The sequence below is a fragment of the Fringilla coelebs genome (assembly GCF_963513975.1).
Source record: "Fringilla coelebs genome assembly, chromosome: 4".
Taxonomy (NCBI): Eukaryota; Metazoa; Chordata; class Aves; order Passeriformes; family Fringillidae; genus Fringilla; species Fringilla coelebs.
Window position 1 is genome coordinate 54,887,809 of NC_140032.1, and position 19,526 is coordinate 54,907,334.

Sequence of the window (19,526 nt, forward strand, 5' to 3'; positions counted from 1 at the left end):
CCTTCTCCATAAATAACACAAAGTGCAAAGGAACAAAAATATAATTCAAAATCTAATCAAGGACGGCTGGGGGCCTCACAGCAGCCAACTTATGCATCATTTCATTTCAGAAACAAAAAAAAAAAAAAAAAAAAAAAAAGAAAAAAAAAGAAAAAAAAAGAAAAAAAAGAGAAGTGCTTTCTGAACCCACACACCACACACCTTGATGTGCTTGACAGTAAACACCACAGGATCAGCCAGGTAAACCTTATTGCTGAACTCTTTATTTATTGCTGCCGTGATGACAGGGGAGTTGACAATGACGGAGTGATTGGTCGACATCGCTTCTGTTCCCAACTTCATGCTGGCATTCTCCGTGGAGAGATAGGTGCCCAGGTTGTTGTACAGCACAAAAGCCACCCTGATCTCACCTAGAAGAGAGGTAAGAGTCAGACAGCCAGGTTGAGTCACTGGGGTGGCTTTTTGTTTTTTAGATTGCAAATCTTTTCTCTTAACCAACTTCAAAACTGCTCTGAGAAAATGTGAAAGGACCAGGATGTGGCATATGAAAAACCACCTCTTGCCAATTCCAGTGAGCACCAAGAGGTGCAACAAGCAGTCCTTGGATAAGAAGGGCAGAGCTCCTTCTTCCAAAAGAAACTTTTATAAGAAAACAGATGAGCAGAAGACAGACAGGGAAGGTGGGCTTAGTTTTGGCATCAGTAGGTGTAGCTGGCTTCAGAAAAAAAGGGGCCAGGTGGTCCATTTCCCACCTGACATCACTTTATTCTCCTGGATATACCTGGGAAACATGTTTCAAGCTGACATGTTGCAGAGATGCAGTATAAAACCATAATTTAGTCTGGTAATAAATTAAAACTATCTCAGGAAGATGTAGGGACGAATCTGGAAGAAGAAATCAAAACCTTTCCAACAGAATTCCAATCTCACATGACAGGTAAAACAAAATTTCAGAAATTTCATTTAAAAATACATTTATTCTCTTAACTTGCCAATTGGATAATCAGAAAAACACCATTAGAGAGCCTGCAGAAATCTGAGTCTACCAGCCAACTGTTTTTAACTGAAACCATCCAGTTTGCCTTCTGTTTTGCACATTATTTCACAGCCTATAAATAAGAATGGAATGTGATTAGTTTGTCTTCATATGTATTAGTTATGGAGAGGTATGTTATTGTTTCTATATGAATCACCACAGCATCTGAGGAAGGTGAGGCACTGATGACTCCGAAGGTTCCTCCCAACCTAAATCCTTTTATGATAATTCCATTTGCAGCTCTTTAGTGACCTCTGGGCACGTGTCAAGCTGGTGAAAATTGATGGGGTTCTGCTTTGAACAGAACTCCAGTGATAGTGTGTTTCAAAATACAAAACTTTTCTTTCATTGCTGCCAACAGATAGCAGAGTAACAGTCCTGCCCTGTTGGAATTTTGCTACACATCTTGGGTTTTAAACTGTCTCTAAAAGAGATACTTCTCCTCAAATCCTATGTGCAAGCAAGACAATGACAAGACTTTCTTTAGCCATCAGACTGAACTTTGTCCAAACCTTTTAGAAATTTTAACACATCTGGTCTGGTTGTAACGCTGCCCTATCATTCCATGTTTTTTTTTGCTTTACACAGAGGAGGGTTAAGCACAGGCACAGATTGCCCTGAGAGGCTGGGGATGCCCCATCCCTGGAAGTGTTCAAGGCCAGATTGGATGGGGCTTGAGCAACTTAATCTAGTGGAAAGTGTCTCTGCTCATGGCAAAGAGGTTGGAACCAGATGACCTTAAAGGTCTTTCTATGATTCTGTGTTTTGCCTGCAGTGACCAAAGCCCATATGTGAGTGTTGTCCCCTGCACACAGATTAAATTTTAAAGGAACTCAGAAATGGAGCATGTTGAGCCCACCAATAGAAGCCTATGAGTTTAAAGTTGGTCTGCACGGAGGCTGTAGAGATCAACAAATGTGTCTGCTCAAACTCCTGATCTGGAAATAAATGGCTTGGCAGGATGAAGACTGTTCACATAAAACATCATCTAACATTTATGCTGTATCAGGAGGTTCATAAGATACAGAAAAGCACAAAAGATTTAGACTCATAACAGTTAATCAAACTTTTCTGCCATGTTGGCTCATTATTAATATTTGCTACCATTGTTTCTTCCCTTTACTTTTTCAGATATTTGTATGGTGCCCTGCTGTGAAGCAGTTTACTCAAATGAGCCTCTTATCCCATCTGAAGCCTCCTACTGCAGAAATCAGCAGTTAAAAGCACTTCTCTGGATTCAGCACTGTGCCCCAGAAGCCCCATAATTTAAGGATCTGATGCATTTTTACCATCACAAAATACTTTTGATGGCTGTGAATCACTTAGCAATATAATACATTCCCAGTAGCTTGCAGTCAAGGGCATGAGCAAATGACACCATTGTTAATTTAAATATTAACACAGCAATTAATCCTTTACTTATAATGGTTAAACACAAAACAATGCCTAAGGCATGACTGCCTCATGAGGCTGGTGTGGCCTGAGGTGCCAGACCTACCATTTCGACCATTTTGCTTCAAGGTATTTGCTGACAGCTGAATGGCGCTTCCATGGCCCATGTTCTGGGGAAACTTCAGATCTTCCAGATTCCCATCTGTGCTTAGTCTCGCAACTTCCAGCTCTGTGTGCAGGAGAGACAGACACTAAGAAAAAAATCTCTGCTGAAATAATCTTCAACACGGTATTTCAAAGCTACAAAATGGTGTTCCAGACCAGCTGAGAGGAGGGGAATTAACTTACAATGCTGCATGCTAGAATGTGTTTGGGCTCCTATTTCTTTTTAAATCTTTGCCCTGAAGAAGTTTTAAATTTAATTAAAAAAAAAAGTGCGCAAATAAATTCTACTCTCTGCGGAAGACAAAAGACAACCAGTTCTTGTAAACAAGAACCTCAGGATATTAAGGACAACGGTTTAAATGAAAATCTGAGAATACTAGTTCTCTGCCACTGGCGATTGGTACTTTCTGTAAATGTTATCAGTGCTCAGGATCTGTATTCATGGAAATAGAAAGAAGAGTTGCTCTCATTTTACATATGCACAGTGGGAGTGCTGGTGCTTTCCATCATGCTTGTTTTTTAATTAAAATCAACAATCAGCTGAATAAAGACACAAATTTGTATGAAATGAAATACAATTGCCTTACGATGAACAATCCCCCTGTGAAGCTCTGCTCTCGTTGCTCTAGCACAGATTATACCCTCAAAGCCGGGAGTAATAAAGGCAGGTCAGGCGCTCATTTTCCATGGGATTTCAAGGGTAGAGAGCTGCCTTATTCCTTTAGGCTCTTCTGGAAAGACTTTGAAGTCCTTCAGACAAAGGCCCAAGACATATCTAACAAATCGCTCTCCAATTAATCTAGGGACCACAACCAAATCTGGGCTTCACAGCCTTAACTCTCCTCTGGCTGCTCTCGGTACTTATGGGATTTGCCCCTTACGGATGTTGTCGGTGTTCTCCCGGACGATGTCTGTCTTCAGCAGGTTGTCAGCCAGCACGAAGGCACTGTCCTCCACCGTGTCCAGCAGCTTGGTGGCCGCGCGCTGCTGCTCGCTGGCGTTCAGGTCCCTCCACGCGTTCAGAGCCTGAGGCTGCAGGAGGTTGTTCACCGTCTCCACCATGGCCTGCAAGGTGGAGGGATGGAGTGAGAAAAGGCTCCAGCAAACCTGAAGCACCACAGACCTCTGACATATGCTCAGTCCCATCCTCCACACGCATCAGTTTACAGGGGGACGACAGCGTCTCCTTCCCCCATCCATCAGGGCAGCCCTCAATGGAGCAGGACAACTTCCATACCATCAGATGGGACGGGGAGGAAATACTGATATTATTATAAATGCAGGCTGGGAATGCTGCTTTTCTGCTCCCATAATCATCAGCTCTGGGCTTAGAAAAAGGAGGAATTAGGGCAGGTGGGGAAGGAGGGGTAGAAGGAAGATGAGGGTTAAGGAAACATGCAGGAAAAACCCATCTGCAGCACCAGAACTCAAGAGCAGGGCTGGGGCACTCAAGGAAGGTGTTTGGTATCTGCAAAGGCTACGCTCCCTAAAATATTTCCCACCACATAACCTCTGGCAGGCAGCCATGAAGACACAGAGACACACCACTTCATCCAGAGCAGCAGCAGCAGGTGCCGTACAGATTTAGATAAGACGCTACATTTCAAATCACTGCATTCGGGAAGGAGCCAGCCCTGCGGAAACTGCTTCAGTCCCTCCTACAGCGCACCTTCTGCCCTGGGCTGCCACACACAAAGAGCTCTCCCATGGATAACTTCCCACAGGTTAATCTGGATGCACACACAGGATCACACAAAACTGCACTGGTCTCATGACTGCTAAATTACTGCAGTAAAATTTACCCAGACTGAAGGCTTTTCTCAACCTAAGTCCTCTGCTTCGTTACTAACCAGGGCTGACTCAACCACTTTTCAGTGAACATTTTTTAATGAGACCAGCTGTACCAGTTGATAGAACCGATTGTGCAGAGGAAAAGGATAAAAAATAAGCTACTTTGATCATGCTTTCTTCAGCTGGTTAGGGTCTAGTCACCAGGCAGGCATATCCCACAGAGAAACACCTCCACTGCCAGCTAAGGCTGACTGCAGAAACCAGCCTCCCATTCAGGATGAAATTGCTGTTTGTAATGATTTTCTCTATGCTGAGCACAGAGGCATCAAACCCACACCTCTGCTCTGCAAGCTGATGACAGTCCCATGGGACTTCAACATTTTCCAAGCCTAAAGTGTGCCCCATGGGCTCACTGTCATGGGAATACTTCATTATTTATTCCTGATACTGTTGCTAAACCCATGGGTGGAAAGAAGCTGTGGCATAGCCCAATCTCCAGCAGAGCCCTCAGGAGGAATGCCACAATGGCAACACGAGGCAGAGAGAATCCTGACTCACTCACCAGTCATGGTCAGGTGCAAATGAGCAATGGGAGGATACAATCACATTGAACTAGAATTTATTGCTATATCCACATGACCTCAACAAGCATTTCAATTACAGCAAGTTTTGAAGGAGAAAAAAGGCAGCTAGAAGCACCACTCTTGGTGCTTTTAATCCCAGCAAAGATACCTTCCTTGAGTATGGAAGGTTTCTCACACCATCAGGTTGTTGGGAGACTGCACCACAATTGGGCTCCTTTGACAGCACAAAGCTCTTACTCTCACAGTTACATTTATTCATGGTCAATTAACTCATTTGTTCTTATGCCAAAGCTCACCTGTACCACAAACAGAATGCCTCGCTCATTTGGTCCTAAGTGGAATTTGATAAGCATAAAGCAATTTTTTTAACTGATTATTAAACAGATTTTCCTGAATAGTCTAAAAATTATCTTAACAGATTTGCTCTGCACTTGCAACAAGCTGGTTAAAATTAGTAGTCAAGAAGAAATAGAAAAATCCATAGCATTTAAATCTGATATTTTTCTGTGTTTTAGAGTTTGGAAGCCTGATCTCTGCAGCTCTTAATAAAATTATGTAGTTTACTTTGGTAGCTTATCTCTTCAGGGGCAAAAAAATAGGTGGTGTTCTTTTCCAGTGACCAAAAAGCTTGATTATTTTGTGGTGCAGCTTCTACACAACATGGTGTAAAGCCCTTTTATGCCTGGAAAGCAGAAAATGAGGATTTTTCTCCCCTTTCAATGTTATCACACAATTTGCCTCACCTCCATTTAGCTCAGCTCCTACCATTGTCTTAAATTCTCTGTTGAAACAACATCCTGCATACTTCTATCAATATCTGAATGGTGGAAAATGTCTTTGCAGCAGATCCAGCTCCTGGCTCTGGACAGAAAGGTAATGTCTTTTCATCAGAATATGAAACAGATGCTGAAATATCTGCATTACAGTGAAACATCTGCTGCAAAGACTTTCCCCCAGAAAAAAAAAATATTTGATCCAATGCATTAGTTGTTTTTTTTTTTGTTTCAGATGTGCTCATATGTGTGCATGCAAGTTTGAGAGAGAACACCAATTAAGCCTAACATACCGCTTCCTGCACCATGTGCACTCCCCACCCAATGCTGAGCATCTCTCCTCTCCAAGTGATAACCTGAAACCAGCCACTTCACATCACTTTGGGTCTGGGGTCAAACACAAAAGCTCCAGGAAGATTTCCATGGACTTTGGGTCACGTCCTTGCCATGCATCTGAACAAAGCTGGTAGACTGTCTTTGTTGGCATTACATCCGAGATTAATTTAGTCCCTAGCTTTTCCCAGAGGGTCATTCCCCTCACCTGTCTCAGTGCATTAATCAAGTGTTCCCCACGTTATATTTCTGAGTGCAGCACTTCATTATGGCCGAGTGCTGTGGGCTGAAGCCAAGGAGATGAGGTGCTAATGAAATGTTTGCATTTTGGACAGGAGCTGAGGTAGGTGTTTAAATGAAACAAAACAGCTGTTATAGCAACAGTGCCTTGTGAGACAGAGATGCCAACTGGGAAAAGTTGGGCAGGGGAGTGGGAGTTGTGGGAAAGCAGGCACACATGACAAGGATAGGCCTGTGTCTTTACATTTAACCTGAGCCCTTGTGATTTACGTGGGTTTGGCACCTGGTCCAATGACTTTGTGGTCTGATGAAGCTCCAGCATAGAAGAAACAGCTGTGCCAACCTCCAGGAAAACCTCTCAGTGATCAGCTGGAGGAGGTTTAGTCCAGAGAGGACCTTCACAATTAAGAAGGCATGGGATAAGTATGCTTGGGAGCTGATGGCTTGATAGGTTTTACCTGAGATCCCTGGGGAGCCTGATAAAGATGGGGACTTTAAGAGGGAGACAGGAAAGTTCTGACCTAGTTTCATCTCACCCCACTTCTAGCATTTAACATGCAGCCACGTAGGGAGCCCAGATACTCTCTAGTTTCTCTCTCCCCACTGAAAGTAGAAGAAACGACCCCAAGGATTATCCTCATTTCACCCAAAACCATATGAGATTGAACCTATCCATAAAGAACCAAACATATGTTACAGGATGCTGCATGACCTCCATTGAAGACCCTGTCCTTGCTTCCCAAGCTAAAGAACTACATTTCCTGCGGCTTTCTTTTCTTCCTCTGCCTGATCCTTCTTCCAAATGCAACTCAGCTGAGCTTCTTGCAAAATAAAAATGTGGGGTTTGGAGCTAAACATACCTCAACACCACTCACAGCAAAGCACCAAACCAATGCTGTGATTGCTCGGACTTAAAGAGTAGACACAGCACAAGCACAGGGATGCACCAGGAGAAGGACAAAAGCAACTCAAATTAGATCAAGAGAAAGCTTTCATAAAGCACAGCTCACTTGTTTGTAGGCTAAGATCAAATGAGGGAAGAAGAGCATGGCAGAAGGGAGCCAAGAGGGCAGACTTTCCATTTTTCTGTGCTGAGATACACAGCACAGCTTTATGCTCTCTGTGATGTCAGGGTATCTATACATGCAAAGCCAAACCCTCTAATGACCAGCCTGTAAGGAGCAACCATCCTGGGTCACAGAATTCTAGACACAGGGGACCTTTCATGTCCCCAGCAGTGACTGCAACTGGACAGGAGAGAAGAGCAAGACCCTGCTGAGCACAAAAGACAAATCCCATGATGGTGATGCCTTTCATTATGTGGTTATATAGACCCACAGACTTTATGTTCAATGCAGACAAATGTTAATAAACTTCAGATGGAGGTTTTTCCCAAAGAAGGGCATGTGCTCATGGTTTCTTGGTTCTATCCTGAGGTTACAAAGAAGAATCAAAATGTAAACCTTCCTTCTTAGACACTTACAAATTGGTATTAAAAGATGCATTGTAAAAAGGAAATTAATTAGAAGCCTTACAGTAATTATGCATTACTAAAAGGCCAGTTGTACATATCCCATTGATTTCTTTTGTGACAGCTGCTACATTTCATTAAACTGAATTTTGCTTGTTCATTTATTCTTCTCTTCTCTTCTCTTCTCTTCTCTTCTCTTCTCTTCTCTTCTCTTCTCTTCTCTTCTCTTCTCTTCTCTTCTCTTCTCTTCTCTTCTCTTCTCTTCTCTTCTCTTCTCTTCTCTTCTCTTCTCTTCTCTTCTCTTCTCTTCCTCTAGAAACATCTGGTGATGTGGCACACAGTTAAAACCTAGGAGGTTTGAAGTCTGTATATATCCAGTGCTACCTTATCTATTTAATTTTCTCTCACTGTACCAACATCCAAGAAACCACTCTTTGATTAAAAAGAATTTTGCAATGTAAAATCTTTCTTTAACTGGGACTCAACACTGAAAATCACTTGGAGATGTTAGAGGTACTCAGCTCATAGGCAAATTTGGCACCAGACTGCAATGTGCCATGGGGCTTAAGCACAGCAGCCCTAACCTCAGAAAACCAGCACTTTCCCAGAGTTAGGATCTTTTAAACCTTTTTTGTTCATTTTGACCTCTTGCTGAGCAGCTGTTGGAAGATCAAAAATCTCAACAAACCTACAGCTGGAGAAAATACTACTTTATGACAAGTGAATACCAGCAGGTCCTACAGAGAATATTGGTTGAGTCCTTCTGTTGAGTAATTTTCAAATATGCAGTTTGTCCTTCTTACAAAGGAGCATCTCCTTAAGAAGAGACTGAACACACTGTACACTTAATTTAGCAGGAAGTTTACATCAAGGACTTACCTCCTCTAGCAGCTTTGGGAGAATAAGGATGGTGGCACAGGGCAACAAAGAACCACTTTTGCAATGACATCTCTAATTAAAACATCTGAATTTTATAACTTGTAAAGCCCTGTCTCATACTGCTGATGTTTCCTTGATCTCACAGGAGTATCTCATGTAGCACACTTTGAAAAATTAGGATATAAGGAGCTACACCACGTAGCTTTGCATAGGCAGGCTAAAATCATGGCTGGTGCATGAAGCAAGCAGCACTTTGGTACCCCTGTGCCAAAGGTGTTTGGCAGCACAGGCTCATCCAAAGAGATTTGCTCACCCTTCCTGAGAACAGCAGTTCTCAACCTGCAGAGTGCAATCACACAGGCACAGCCTCAGGCCATGCTTAAGGACCGAGTTTCTGGTCCTGCCTGAGGTCTCCCCACAGAGCTCCAAAATAAATGCGTTGTCTTTGTCTGAAAAATGCAAACACATAACTCACCCACTTTTTATAACAGCTTGAGGTTTTGTGGCAAATCAGCAGAGAAAAAAAAGCACAAAACTCCTTTCAGGCCCACACTTCACAATGCAAATGAAAAACCCATCAGAGAGCAGATGCACTGAAATGTTGATATGGTACAATGATCACAATGTTATGCTCCTTTTTCCTTTTTTCTGACTGGAAAGCAGTAGTACTTGAAAAAATCTTACTCGTCTCCTTGCTGGTTTTTGCAAAACCAGGTGGTTTTGCTCTGTATTCGTATTAAACACCCAGTGCTAAAACAAACCCTTTCCTCAAGCTATCAATATTTGCAAGCCTCCAAACTAATTGAGTTAAAGGCACAATCAATGACATTGATGACAAATTCTGCTGGCAAGTTCTGCTGGAAGTTGTTTGATTCTTGCCTCTGGCCAGAAAAAGCACCAGTACAAGAGAAACTCCCATTAACTCTGAATGCACCTGGTACAGTAGGAGGAGAGGGCCAGCATGAAAGTATGGATGTGGGGACACAAATACTTCTGGAAAGGTTATTGCACTGAAAGGGACCAGCTGAGGAAATGACACGTCATTTTAGAGTGGCAAATGAACAGCACCTCAAACCCACTACACAGGGTTCATCAATCAAATGATTACACTCATCCACTGTGTGGGACTTCAGGAAAAAAAGAGATGCACATGTCATTTCTTCAAGCTTCCTAAACAAGGAAAATGTCATTTGGCTACATGATGGCTTTAAATGCTACTTCTTAGCTGAAAAGTGCCTTCAAATCTGTCTGACAAGGCTCTTCACTCTTGGATGATTTTTTCCTTGACATTTATTCTTTTAATTCAAAATCAAAATTTGTCTCTGGTCAAAGCATCAGTAAGCACAATGGAGATAATTTTTTGCAGGGAAGCCCATCCACAGTCTTATGGTTTTTTAAAAATCAACATGGTCATCACAAAACTTGTAACATTCAGTGGAATGGACAAACATATTTAGACTGAAATGAGCTCAGCCACAGTGAGTGCTTGAAAATAAATAAAGCATTAGAATATCTACTGCTAATCTTTGCTTCTGCCTTCAAAACTAAGCCAGAAGCACTAGCCTACATCTGGTACCAGAGTGGTGATTGGCAACAGATGGTATCAGTGTTGGTGAACTGAGACAAAGCCATTGCAACTCATGGCAAAGGCAAGAAGAGAACTTCCCATGACCATGCAGAGGAATTTCTAAAATTGCTCCACAGATTGAGAGCAAAGGCTCCCAAGAGAGAGCATGCAACCCTCTCTCTTCACCTATACAGAAAATGTTTATGCTGTGGCTATAGGAATTGTACTGACTCAGAAATGGCCTGAAATGCCAGCAGTGCTGAGAACTTACTGTAGTGAGAAAAAAGGCACTGACCTTTATTAAAATTAGGCCATCTACAAAATGCTTAACTATGGAATTAATGGTCTATTACTAGGTATGCAAGGTTTGCAATCTTGGCCTTGAACTACCAATAATCTCCTAATGGGAGCATGCAAAAAATAATAGGCAATATGAGAAACAGAACAAGGTTACAAATTACAGGTTATGGTTTTGCTTTACTTACTATACGAGGAAGAATATTTTAAGGTCAGAAGGCATCCGTAGAACTGACATAAAAGGAATTGATTGGGAAGAAGGAAATAACATACGATCTATTTCATCTAACGAGATCTTCCCAGCAGAATAAGCTGAGAACTGCATTTATGAATCATCTGTATTTGCTGCCCTACTGTTTGGGATTTGAAACCATACAGGCAACTGCTAGAGTAATTACACTAGGGAAGCAAGCAAGGCTGTTGCAAGAAAGGAAAATGCCTCTGACAGGATATCCACAGCCTTCAAGAAAACTCCTGGGGAGTCTGTGAGACTCATCCTTTCCTCCAGCGGTTCAAATCAAAGGGACATCTCCCGCTGCTCCCTATGGCAATTTACATTCAGACTTTTTACCAGGGACACCAGATACCAGGAGTGACTCAGACTCAAGCAGAGAGTAAGCACAGAGCAACACAGAAAACACTAGATATTTTTTTCTCAGTTTTGCCATGTGAGAACCTAACCATAGGTGTAGCTGAGTTGTAGGTGGATGAACATGGGGTCACCTTCCTTTTTAACATTTATGCGATGAATTCTGGAGTCTGGTCACAGACCCAAGGCTGCGGCTTTGATCCTCCTCTCCCTTAACAACAGGCTCACTGCAGCAGAAACATGCAGGGTGAGGATTTCTAGTTTCACTCTTGCTGACACAAATCAAGTGCAGGTTTCTCAAGCTGTGAAGTATATTAAGTTCACAGAGTTTTAACAAAGGACTACCAAAGCACTGAACCTCACTGCGAGTCACACTTCTTTCAGATGTCCTTTTAATTATATTAAATGAAAGTTTTAGGCACTTTGATGCTGATGGGCAAACATCTCGATCTCTTGAAAAAGCAGCTAAAAGTACTCCCTGTAGCTATAGTTAATATACAACATTGTATGCTCACTGCTAGCCAATTTATTCCAGCCACTTTAACAACGATACCTCGCCTGACAGGCTGTGCAGAATAGCATCAGGAGTCAAGCAATGCACAAATCATCAGAGAACTCTCAGAGTTGTCTGACACACACTGCAGAGCTCTTTGTCATACAGCCAATTAAGTGACCAAACAAGGAACTTGAAAACCTTCATTAATTTGCCTCTTTTTTATACAAATGGAGGTTAGAGTCTTCCTTGTCAGAGGGGCAACAAGAACACAAGCAAACACGGCATAATTCAATTTGTGCTCCCTCTCAGAGATGCAAGTTTCTTTCGTTTAGTCTTCATGGAAGCTGCGACCAATCATGCAAGCAAGAGAGAAGTAGGACAAACAGAATTAATCCACTTTAAATAGTACTGGCTAAGTCCCAGATGCACCTTTTATCTGATGAGAACTACTAGGTTAGCAAAGAAAAAAAAAGTCTCTTCTGCTCAGGTCTAAACTTAATGCCTCGAATCCTCTGAGGAAAGCCTTTCAATTTTTGCTTAGTGCAGCAATTCAAACAGCCCATGTTTCAGTGTTCAGAAAACTTCCAGGAGAACCAGAAGGACAACTTTGCAACCTCCTGCCACTGTCTGCTACGGGGAGTCTGCCATGCTCTCAGCACCAGCTTCTTGATGATACCTGCACCCAGATGCTCTTGTGATTACCAAGGGGCAGGTGGCACCTCCATCATCTTTGCCATTTGCTATCCAGACCAGTGCAGAGCTACAAAAGAGGGCAAGCTGACTTACAGGGCAGCTCAGAGGATGGCAGGAACCAAGAGCAGCAAACTCCATCAGACAAGGAAGATGCTCCAAAAGCAACCCTCTGCTGCCTCCTTCCACCCTTTCCATTCACTGCCATTCACACTCTCTGTGGTATTCACCAGCCTCTGGCTTTAAAACCACTCATACTGACTTTATAAAATAAACCAAAGAATGGGAACCCTGTGAAGTTTTTGTCTTCCAAGATCCTCATCCCAAAAGCAGCCTGCAATTTTGCATGAGAAGAGGCCTCTGGTTTGGCACTGCAGGGAAATTCACTGGCCCCCTGAAGCCCCAGAGCTGCAGCCCACAAATCCAAGTGAAGCAAGCAGGTGAGCTCAGACTTTGCAGTCAGATGCATGAACATGATAAAGAGACTGCAAGCCCGGGTGTGGTATGAGCCTTTAATAAAACCTGTGTTTCCAGCTACTAAATCAGCAAAATTCTCTAATTTTTTCCCCATGTTTAAGTTTTCTGTTTTAATACAGCCTCACTTACTACATTATGTGAGTACCAAGACTTTTTTTTTGCCTTTTACTACCCCACCTCTATTCCTAGAGGACAGGAGGATTGCACCCGTGGCATTTTATGTTGGGGCACTGAGAAATACTGAGCAGATGACACTTGCTGAGGGGCATGGAAGAGATCTGTGACACCAAACCCAGTTTCACAATCCCCAAAAGGCAAGTGATTTCTGTTTTCTACAACTCCAGTGCTTCAGTTTAAGAACAACTTTTGGAGAACGAACAAACAAAGTCTGAAGAAATGAAGAAAATTCATACCAACTTACATCACAGACCAGCCACCAAACCAAGCTATGCTAATCAAATGCATCACCCATTGTGACTCATTCTCCCACAGGATGACTTTTCCCTCCCCTTTCCAAAACAGAGTGCAAGAACTTCAGAAAGGTGGGCAGAGGAGATGTAGATCTCTGCTCTGCAGAAGGCCACCCTCTTTGCCAATGGAGCACCTTGCTGAGGCCACTCTGCCACCTTTACACACACCTTGGTCAGCTCAGTCTCAGCTGACTATTAATTATTATCAAATTAAAACCCACTTAGCAGTTTCTTAGCTATCACTATGACTGAAAAATCTTCCAGCAACTGTCCAGTCATTATATTAATCTGTATTCATAATGCCACCTGCTGAGTTGGTTCTTGCTGGATTTTTGAGACAAAAAAAGATCATTTACCACATGTGAAACTAAAGAAGCAGCATTTGTAACCTCTATCTCCAGTCAATAAAATCCCTGAGCTTTTAACTCAACAAATACTGTGAAAGTGAGCAAATTAAATCCATGTTTGTTTTAAAGCTACCCAAAGAGATGAGGTGATAATCTGACAATGCATTCCTAGTTTTATGTTTGAATAACTTGCAAAATTTCTCCATCCACTTTGCATATTTATTTATAGTAATTTATTTTGGGTTTAAGAGGGCTTTACACACCAATTGCTACGGGGCTCTGTCCTGGCAACTTAAATTGGTTAGCCCAAAGAAAACAGTAAGACTGATTTTAGCAATTATTGTCTTCTCAGGTCACCCTCCTCCTTCCAAAAAAGCACTTTTCCTCAACAGCACTTTTGATATTCACAGTTCCTGGACATCTCTCGCATAAACTTCATACTGCACCTTCCTTTGTCTAGGGAGCACAGAATTGAAGGTACACTTCCAGCCCTCTGAGCCAAATTCAGCCAGGGATGCTCTTCACCATAACGGGATCAGCATGAGGAGATCCTGTCAGCAAAGCTGAACACTCTATTTCTGTGCCATCAATGCCACATATCCCAGTGACTTCCCATGTTCCACTGACTTTACAGAGCCCAGGGGTCACCACATAAGATTTACTGAAAAATCTCTGCTCAATTCCCTCATCCAGCCCAGACATTTCACTAACCTGGTAAAGGATGAGTAGCCTGTAACAGGACTATCTGCCGTCACATCTAATTGCTAGTACAGGCAACCTCTCCTTCACTAGGTTTTTTTATGACTTCAGCCACACAGTTTTCCACATGGAAGCATACTGTATGAAAATATGTCGAGATACATTACTTTACCTCCATAGAGTACAAAGCAGAGCTGGAAAGGTTCAATTAGGTCATCTAATTCATTCTTCAAGCCCCCTGTTACAGGACTGTCCTCTTCAATATATATACCAGATTTGTCCATACCCATACTTAACAGCTCAAGCAATGAGCTTTCATCAGTTCTTATCTACTGAAGAAGTAGATGCATGATTAATGTTTAAACATGCAAGCAACCTTTCCAAGTGAAAGGGAAGGAGTCCTTGGAATTAAGGATAAGCTGAAGTTTTTGCAGAGCATTCAGACTTTATTCTATCAAGGCCAAGCTTTGTGTAGGGTGTATTAAACTCACCAATCACTACTGTTTGAAAAAAGACAGAAGAGCAGGAGCGTGCATCAGCTCTGTGGAGAATGCCTGTGCAGCCAGGGGAAAGGACAGCCATGGACCAGGTAGCACCCAATGTCCCCAACAGGACTGTGCAGCGTGGAGTCAAAGCAGTCTCACCACGTTTCCAGTGGTACCAGGACACAAGGGAGCTAGCTTAGGAGTGAGCATTGCACTGCAAACTTCCCTAAATTCCTTCAAATGCCTGCTAGTTGCTTTCTCTGGGATCCCAGACAAGGGATATGTAACTCCATAACTCATCTTTATCCATTAATGTCTATGGAAGGGAACAGGCGACTTTATCTCGTGACATTTTCCAAAGGGAAGACAGCCTACCAGCACAGAGGGGTACTGTTTCATTTCTAACAACCTAGAAATCCAGACCATCTAATCCCATTTGCTAAATGAAATTTGTGCTCACAAAATAAAGTCAGTACAGACTGTAGGAAGTGGAATTTTGCAGGAAAATGCAGGTACAGACAGCCCCCTCCAGAAACACAGAATTCATTTATGCACGTTTCACATACGCATATAAATAATGATCAACCACCCATAAGAACAGTATCAACATTCACAAGCACAAGACAGAGATTAGAAGGTAAAACATTCACATCTCTTAGAGCAGCATTAACTGACCTACAGTATACAAACAGGTTTATATAAAAAAACACTGGAGCAAATACTGTAAGGCAAGGTGACAGGATTTACAAGATAACCTGAGGTCCCACTCCTGAAAAGCCCACAAGTGTGATCTTTCCAGAATGCTGGGGCTTGACTTTGTTCACATCAAACACAATGCAAGACTATGAAAGTCAGGCAAGACCTGGGTGAACTTTATGGGATGTTATGTTCATCACCCTATGCATTCTTTGCAGCACTCTCCTCCTTCCAACATCTCTCCGTGAGACACTCTGCATTTCATTACAATCCTACCTCCTCCCTCCTGCTTAGTGCTGCCACTTTGAATTGTTCTTAATTTAGAAGTGTAAAAGGGGAAGAAGGAAAACTAAGGAAATGCAGGGGGCAGTAGCATGAATGACATACTGTAAGCAAAATCCAGTTGGTCTGGAGACACCTCTGTGAGCAGCAGTTTTGCATTCTTGCACATCTCCATACTGTCCTGCTCATTCAGATAGCCAGATAAAACTTGTCAGATCTCTCTTGTAGTTTTTTTTTCCAACTTTATGATTCAGAGATTTTGTCCCAAATTTTTGTCAAGTCTGAGAGAAATGGGGCAGGTGGGTGAGGTAAAAAATGGCATTATTATCCTGTAACCTTTACCTTAGAACTTGCTGCCACAAAGGTGGTAATACCCAGATTATTCACAGAGACAAGACCCACTTCACAGTCATTCAGTCAAACAACTGGACACGTGTATTAAAAACACAAGAAATACCTGGACATAGGCCCTGCAAGAGCGCTCCCTTTTCTGAAGCTGAGTCCATAAAGAGAGCAGATTAAAGACGGAATAGAAAAAACAAGTTAGTGACAGAACAAGGGAAAAAAAAAAAGAAGAAAATGCCTGTGAAAACCCCCTCATTTCTCTCTTAAACAGCTCCTGAAAAACCAACCAACCTAAAGGAGTGAGCGCAAGTTAGTCAGCGGTGGAAAACTGGAAGGACTGGCTCCAGAAATGTGGGTTAGTCCTTTTTCAGTGAAGTGAAGCACAGACTGGCAACTTTGCAAGAGCAGCTGTTAGATGGTAGAAGACTCTGAAGTCTAGTAGAGATACTCAAGACATGATGTTTTCCTTACAGCTTGGAGATCACACGTGGCATTTCCATGTCAAACAAGGTTGAAAAGGATGAGGCTGATGATTCTATGCATAAGAGGAGTGTGGGCTCTACAGTCAGACAGTGCTGATGCCACAGTGAAATATAACCAAGCTTCAGATGAGCAGGACCAACCCCAAGGAGCAAGACTTGTACAGGACTGCATCCTGACACAGCCTGGACCTGTATAGACCCGTCCTGACAGACCTGGGGCTAGGCAGGCAGCCTGCAGCAGTCAGCTGGAATTGGTGAGATCTGCATCACTGCAATGAGAGCTCAGAAAGCCAGGCTGTTCAGAACCGCTGGCTTGGCTGGGTGCGTTTTTGCTGATGTGCCTGGTTGGAAATTGCACATCAAGAGAGATTCAGGACAACTTGTGCTCTCAACACACAGCAGTGCCATCCCATTAGCGCAGCTGAGAGCCAAATTTGTCCTCGAGAGTTTTGAGGCTCTGAAATAAACAAAATACACCCAGGTATCATGCAATGACTAATTTCAATTTCTAATTCATCAATTTGGAACAGTAGAAATCTTCCTCTAGGTAAATCTGGCCAGTATGAAGACTTTCAGAAACAAATGGAGATCAAAGAAAGCCTTGCTGAAAATTACAAAGCCATCCACTCGGGGGTCTTACCAGTCTGAAATGGAACAATTATCACCTTAATTAAGCCTGGTCCAGTGGAAGCATAAAGCTTTTAGTGACAGAAAAGTGGTTCCTGAAAGATGATGGCTTTTAAAAATTCTGATTATGCCAGTTTATTTCAATTCACTGTACATCAGCTTGTAAAAAAACCCACCAGTAGAAAACAGCACAGGTGATTACTTTCGGATCCCCAGCACATTTCCTTGAATGATTAAAAGGATATTTAATAGCTAGTACTTACTTTATTTCTTCTTTCTAACTAAACAGCACTAAACAAAATTCTTTGCAAATTACTTTTTTCCTATTTTTTTTTTAAATACTCTTGATCAGTGAAGGGGAAAATGGAGCAGTAACTCTGCTGCCTTTTGTTTGCCCAATACTACTTCCAAGTTGAATTCATGCATTCTTAAATGAACACAGAGCAGTTGCTCTTCTAAAGAATTAAGTGGGGAATGAGAGCAAGTAAATTACTGAGCCTGTCATTTGGATCACTGAGTCGCATCGCTGTTTTGCAGGACTTCACGTGGTCCAGAATTTTAATGTGGAATGCAATTGATTTGTATGGGTTGCTTGTGCAAAGCTGATGGCAGGGGGAAGAAACCTGCAGTGGGGACCCCAGAAGTGACAGCTGAGCCGAGGAGCTCTGCCTTGCCCAGTCTTCCCCTCCCCTCAGTAACTCATTCCTGCCCCCATGATAGAACCCCACTTATTGTAACTGAAACAAGTATCATAAGGTGAGATAAAAACAAAGATGAAAAATATGTGCTTGCAAAGCTGAATTGACAAAATGCTGGGTGTGGCTGGGATGCACCCAGAAGAATAAGCTGACGACAACCATGAAACCCGTTAGTAAGTGACATTAATTGCTGGCATTGCCTAATATTGTCAGACATCGTCATCATTTCAACAAAGAACCATGGTATGATTATAACAAATAATGTTATGCTGATGTAACAGTTAATACAATTATCACCTATGCTGTTATAAAATGGCTAGAGGCAGCACTAATTAAAAGCATCAGGATAACCCAATTCACAGCACATGCAAAGCACATGAGATGCAGGAGTTCAGCTCCCATGCGACTGAAATCTCAAACAACCCTAAAGCCCTTTGTATTTAAAACAGCATCAGCCTACAATAATAGCTTACAAGAAAAAAGACCATGTTACATCTCTGAAAAGCGTTTTTCTTCATAAAACGCCTAAAAAATTTCAGGTTCAGCTGGGATCACTTATTCCTCATCTAATCTTGGGACCAAGTTCTGCTCATGCTTACACGAATGCCAGAACTGTCAGAGTCTGATATGCAGCTGAGAACAAAATTTTGTGTCTTTTTTTAACTGGGTGGCCAATATAACCACGTGCTCATAGACACCAGGGTCCAGCTGCTCTTTGTCCTGACAACCAGGCCCACACAATTCACCGTGATAATCCTAGGTAAGTCCTGTCCCATGTGTTTACATGAGATTCAGTGATGAAGAGGGCCTTTCACTAAGGAAACCTGCAGCTTTAAATGCGCTCTTACAGAGCCCACAGCTCATGTTTTCTCCCACAACTGGAAACTCCTGGCACCTTTAGTGCTATGTAGCAATTCCACCTACTTCTGGAAATGACAAAAGGACTAATAACTCTTCTTAAACCGCGGGCACAGAAACCACACTGCTGCAATGCAGGTGCTCCTGGGGCTAAGTGACGGGCTACGACTGGAAAGGCCCCGTGGCTCTCACCTTGTTCAAGCTGCGCGCGGCGCTGTCCTTCCCGCCGGGAGTCAGGTTGCGGAGCTGCACGTCCAGCAGGTTGACGAGCTGCACCATGGCAGACACGGAGTAGGCGATGTCCCCGGCGTACAGGTGGTTCCTGGTGTGCTCCGCCAGCTCCCGCGCAATGTTGGCAGCCATCTCCCCCGACCTCATCTGCGGGGCACAAAGCAGAGGGAAAGGTTGATCCCGTGATTTGTTAAAAAATATGGATATTGATCGAGTACCGATATCCAACTGTGAGGGACAAGGACTCTTTAAGAGTTTAAAGTTAGAAAGTGTATGTTTATTGCAACGCTGGGCAGTGTGCAGGATGGCTCCCAAATACACACCACAATTTACAGGTGATTACAGAGTCCTTTTATCTCTACAAGTATTCAATACTTGTAGAGATATATACAATATAAAATACAAATGCATATTCACAACTTTGGTACATCCCATTCCCCTCTTCAATTCAATCAGTTCCAAAGCTATTAAGCATGCGTAGTTTGTTCCTTGAAATAGGTCAGTGGTCCCTTTCATTGGGAGGGGT

General features: G+C 42.7%; 1 protein-coding gene across 13 annotated transcripts in view; it reads right to left on the minus strand.

Moving 5' to 3' along the window:
• Positions 1-19,526, minus strand: part of ADGRL3 (adhesion G protein-coupled receptor L3) — a gene marked incomplete at its 3' end in the record, with an annotated part of 313,409 nt that overhangs the window by 72,131 nt on the left and 221,752 nt on the right. For 10 of the 13 annotated variants that reach the window (XM_084204553.1, XM_084204547.1, XM_084204548.1 and 7 more), the window contains 5 exons: positions 18,962-19,147; positions 16,217-16,255; positions 3,475-3,658; positions 2,535-2,657; positions 202-410 (listed from right to left, as the gene is read on the minus strand). In XM_084204553.1, coding sequence (XP_084060679.1) covers positions 202-410; positions 2,535-2,657; positions 3,475-3,658; positions 16,217-16,255; positions 18,962-19,147 — 741 coding nt within the window. The remainder of the gene's footprint in view (positions 1-201; positions 411-2,534; positions 2,658-3,474; positions 3,659-16,216; positions 16,256-18,961; positions 19,148-19,526) is intronic. The other 3 variants (XM_084204550.1, XM_084204551.1, XM_084204543.1) reach the window with 1 other exon arrangement.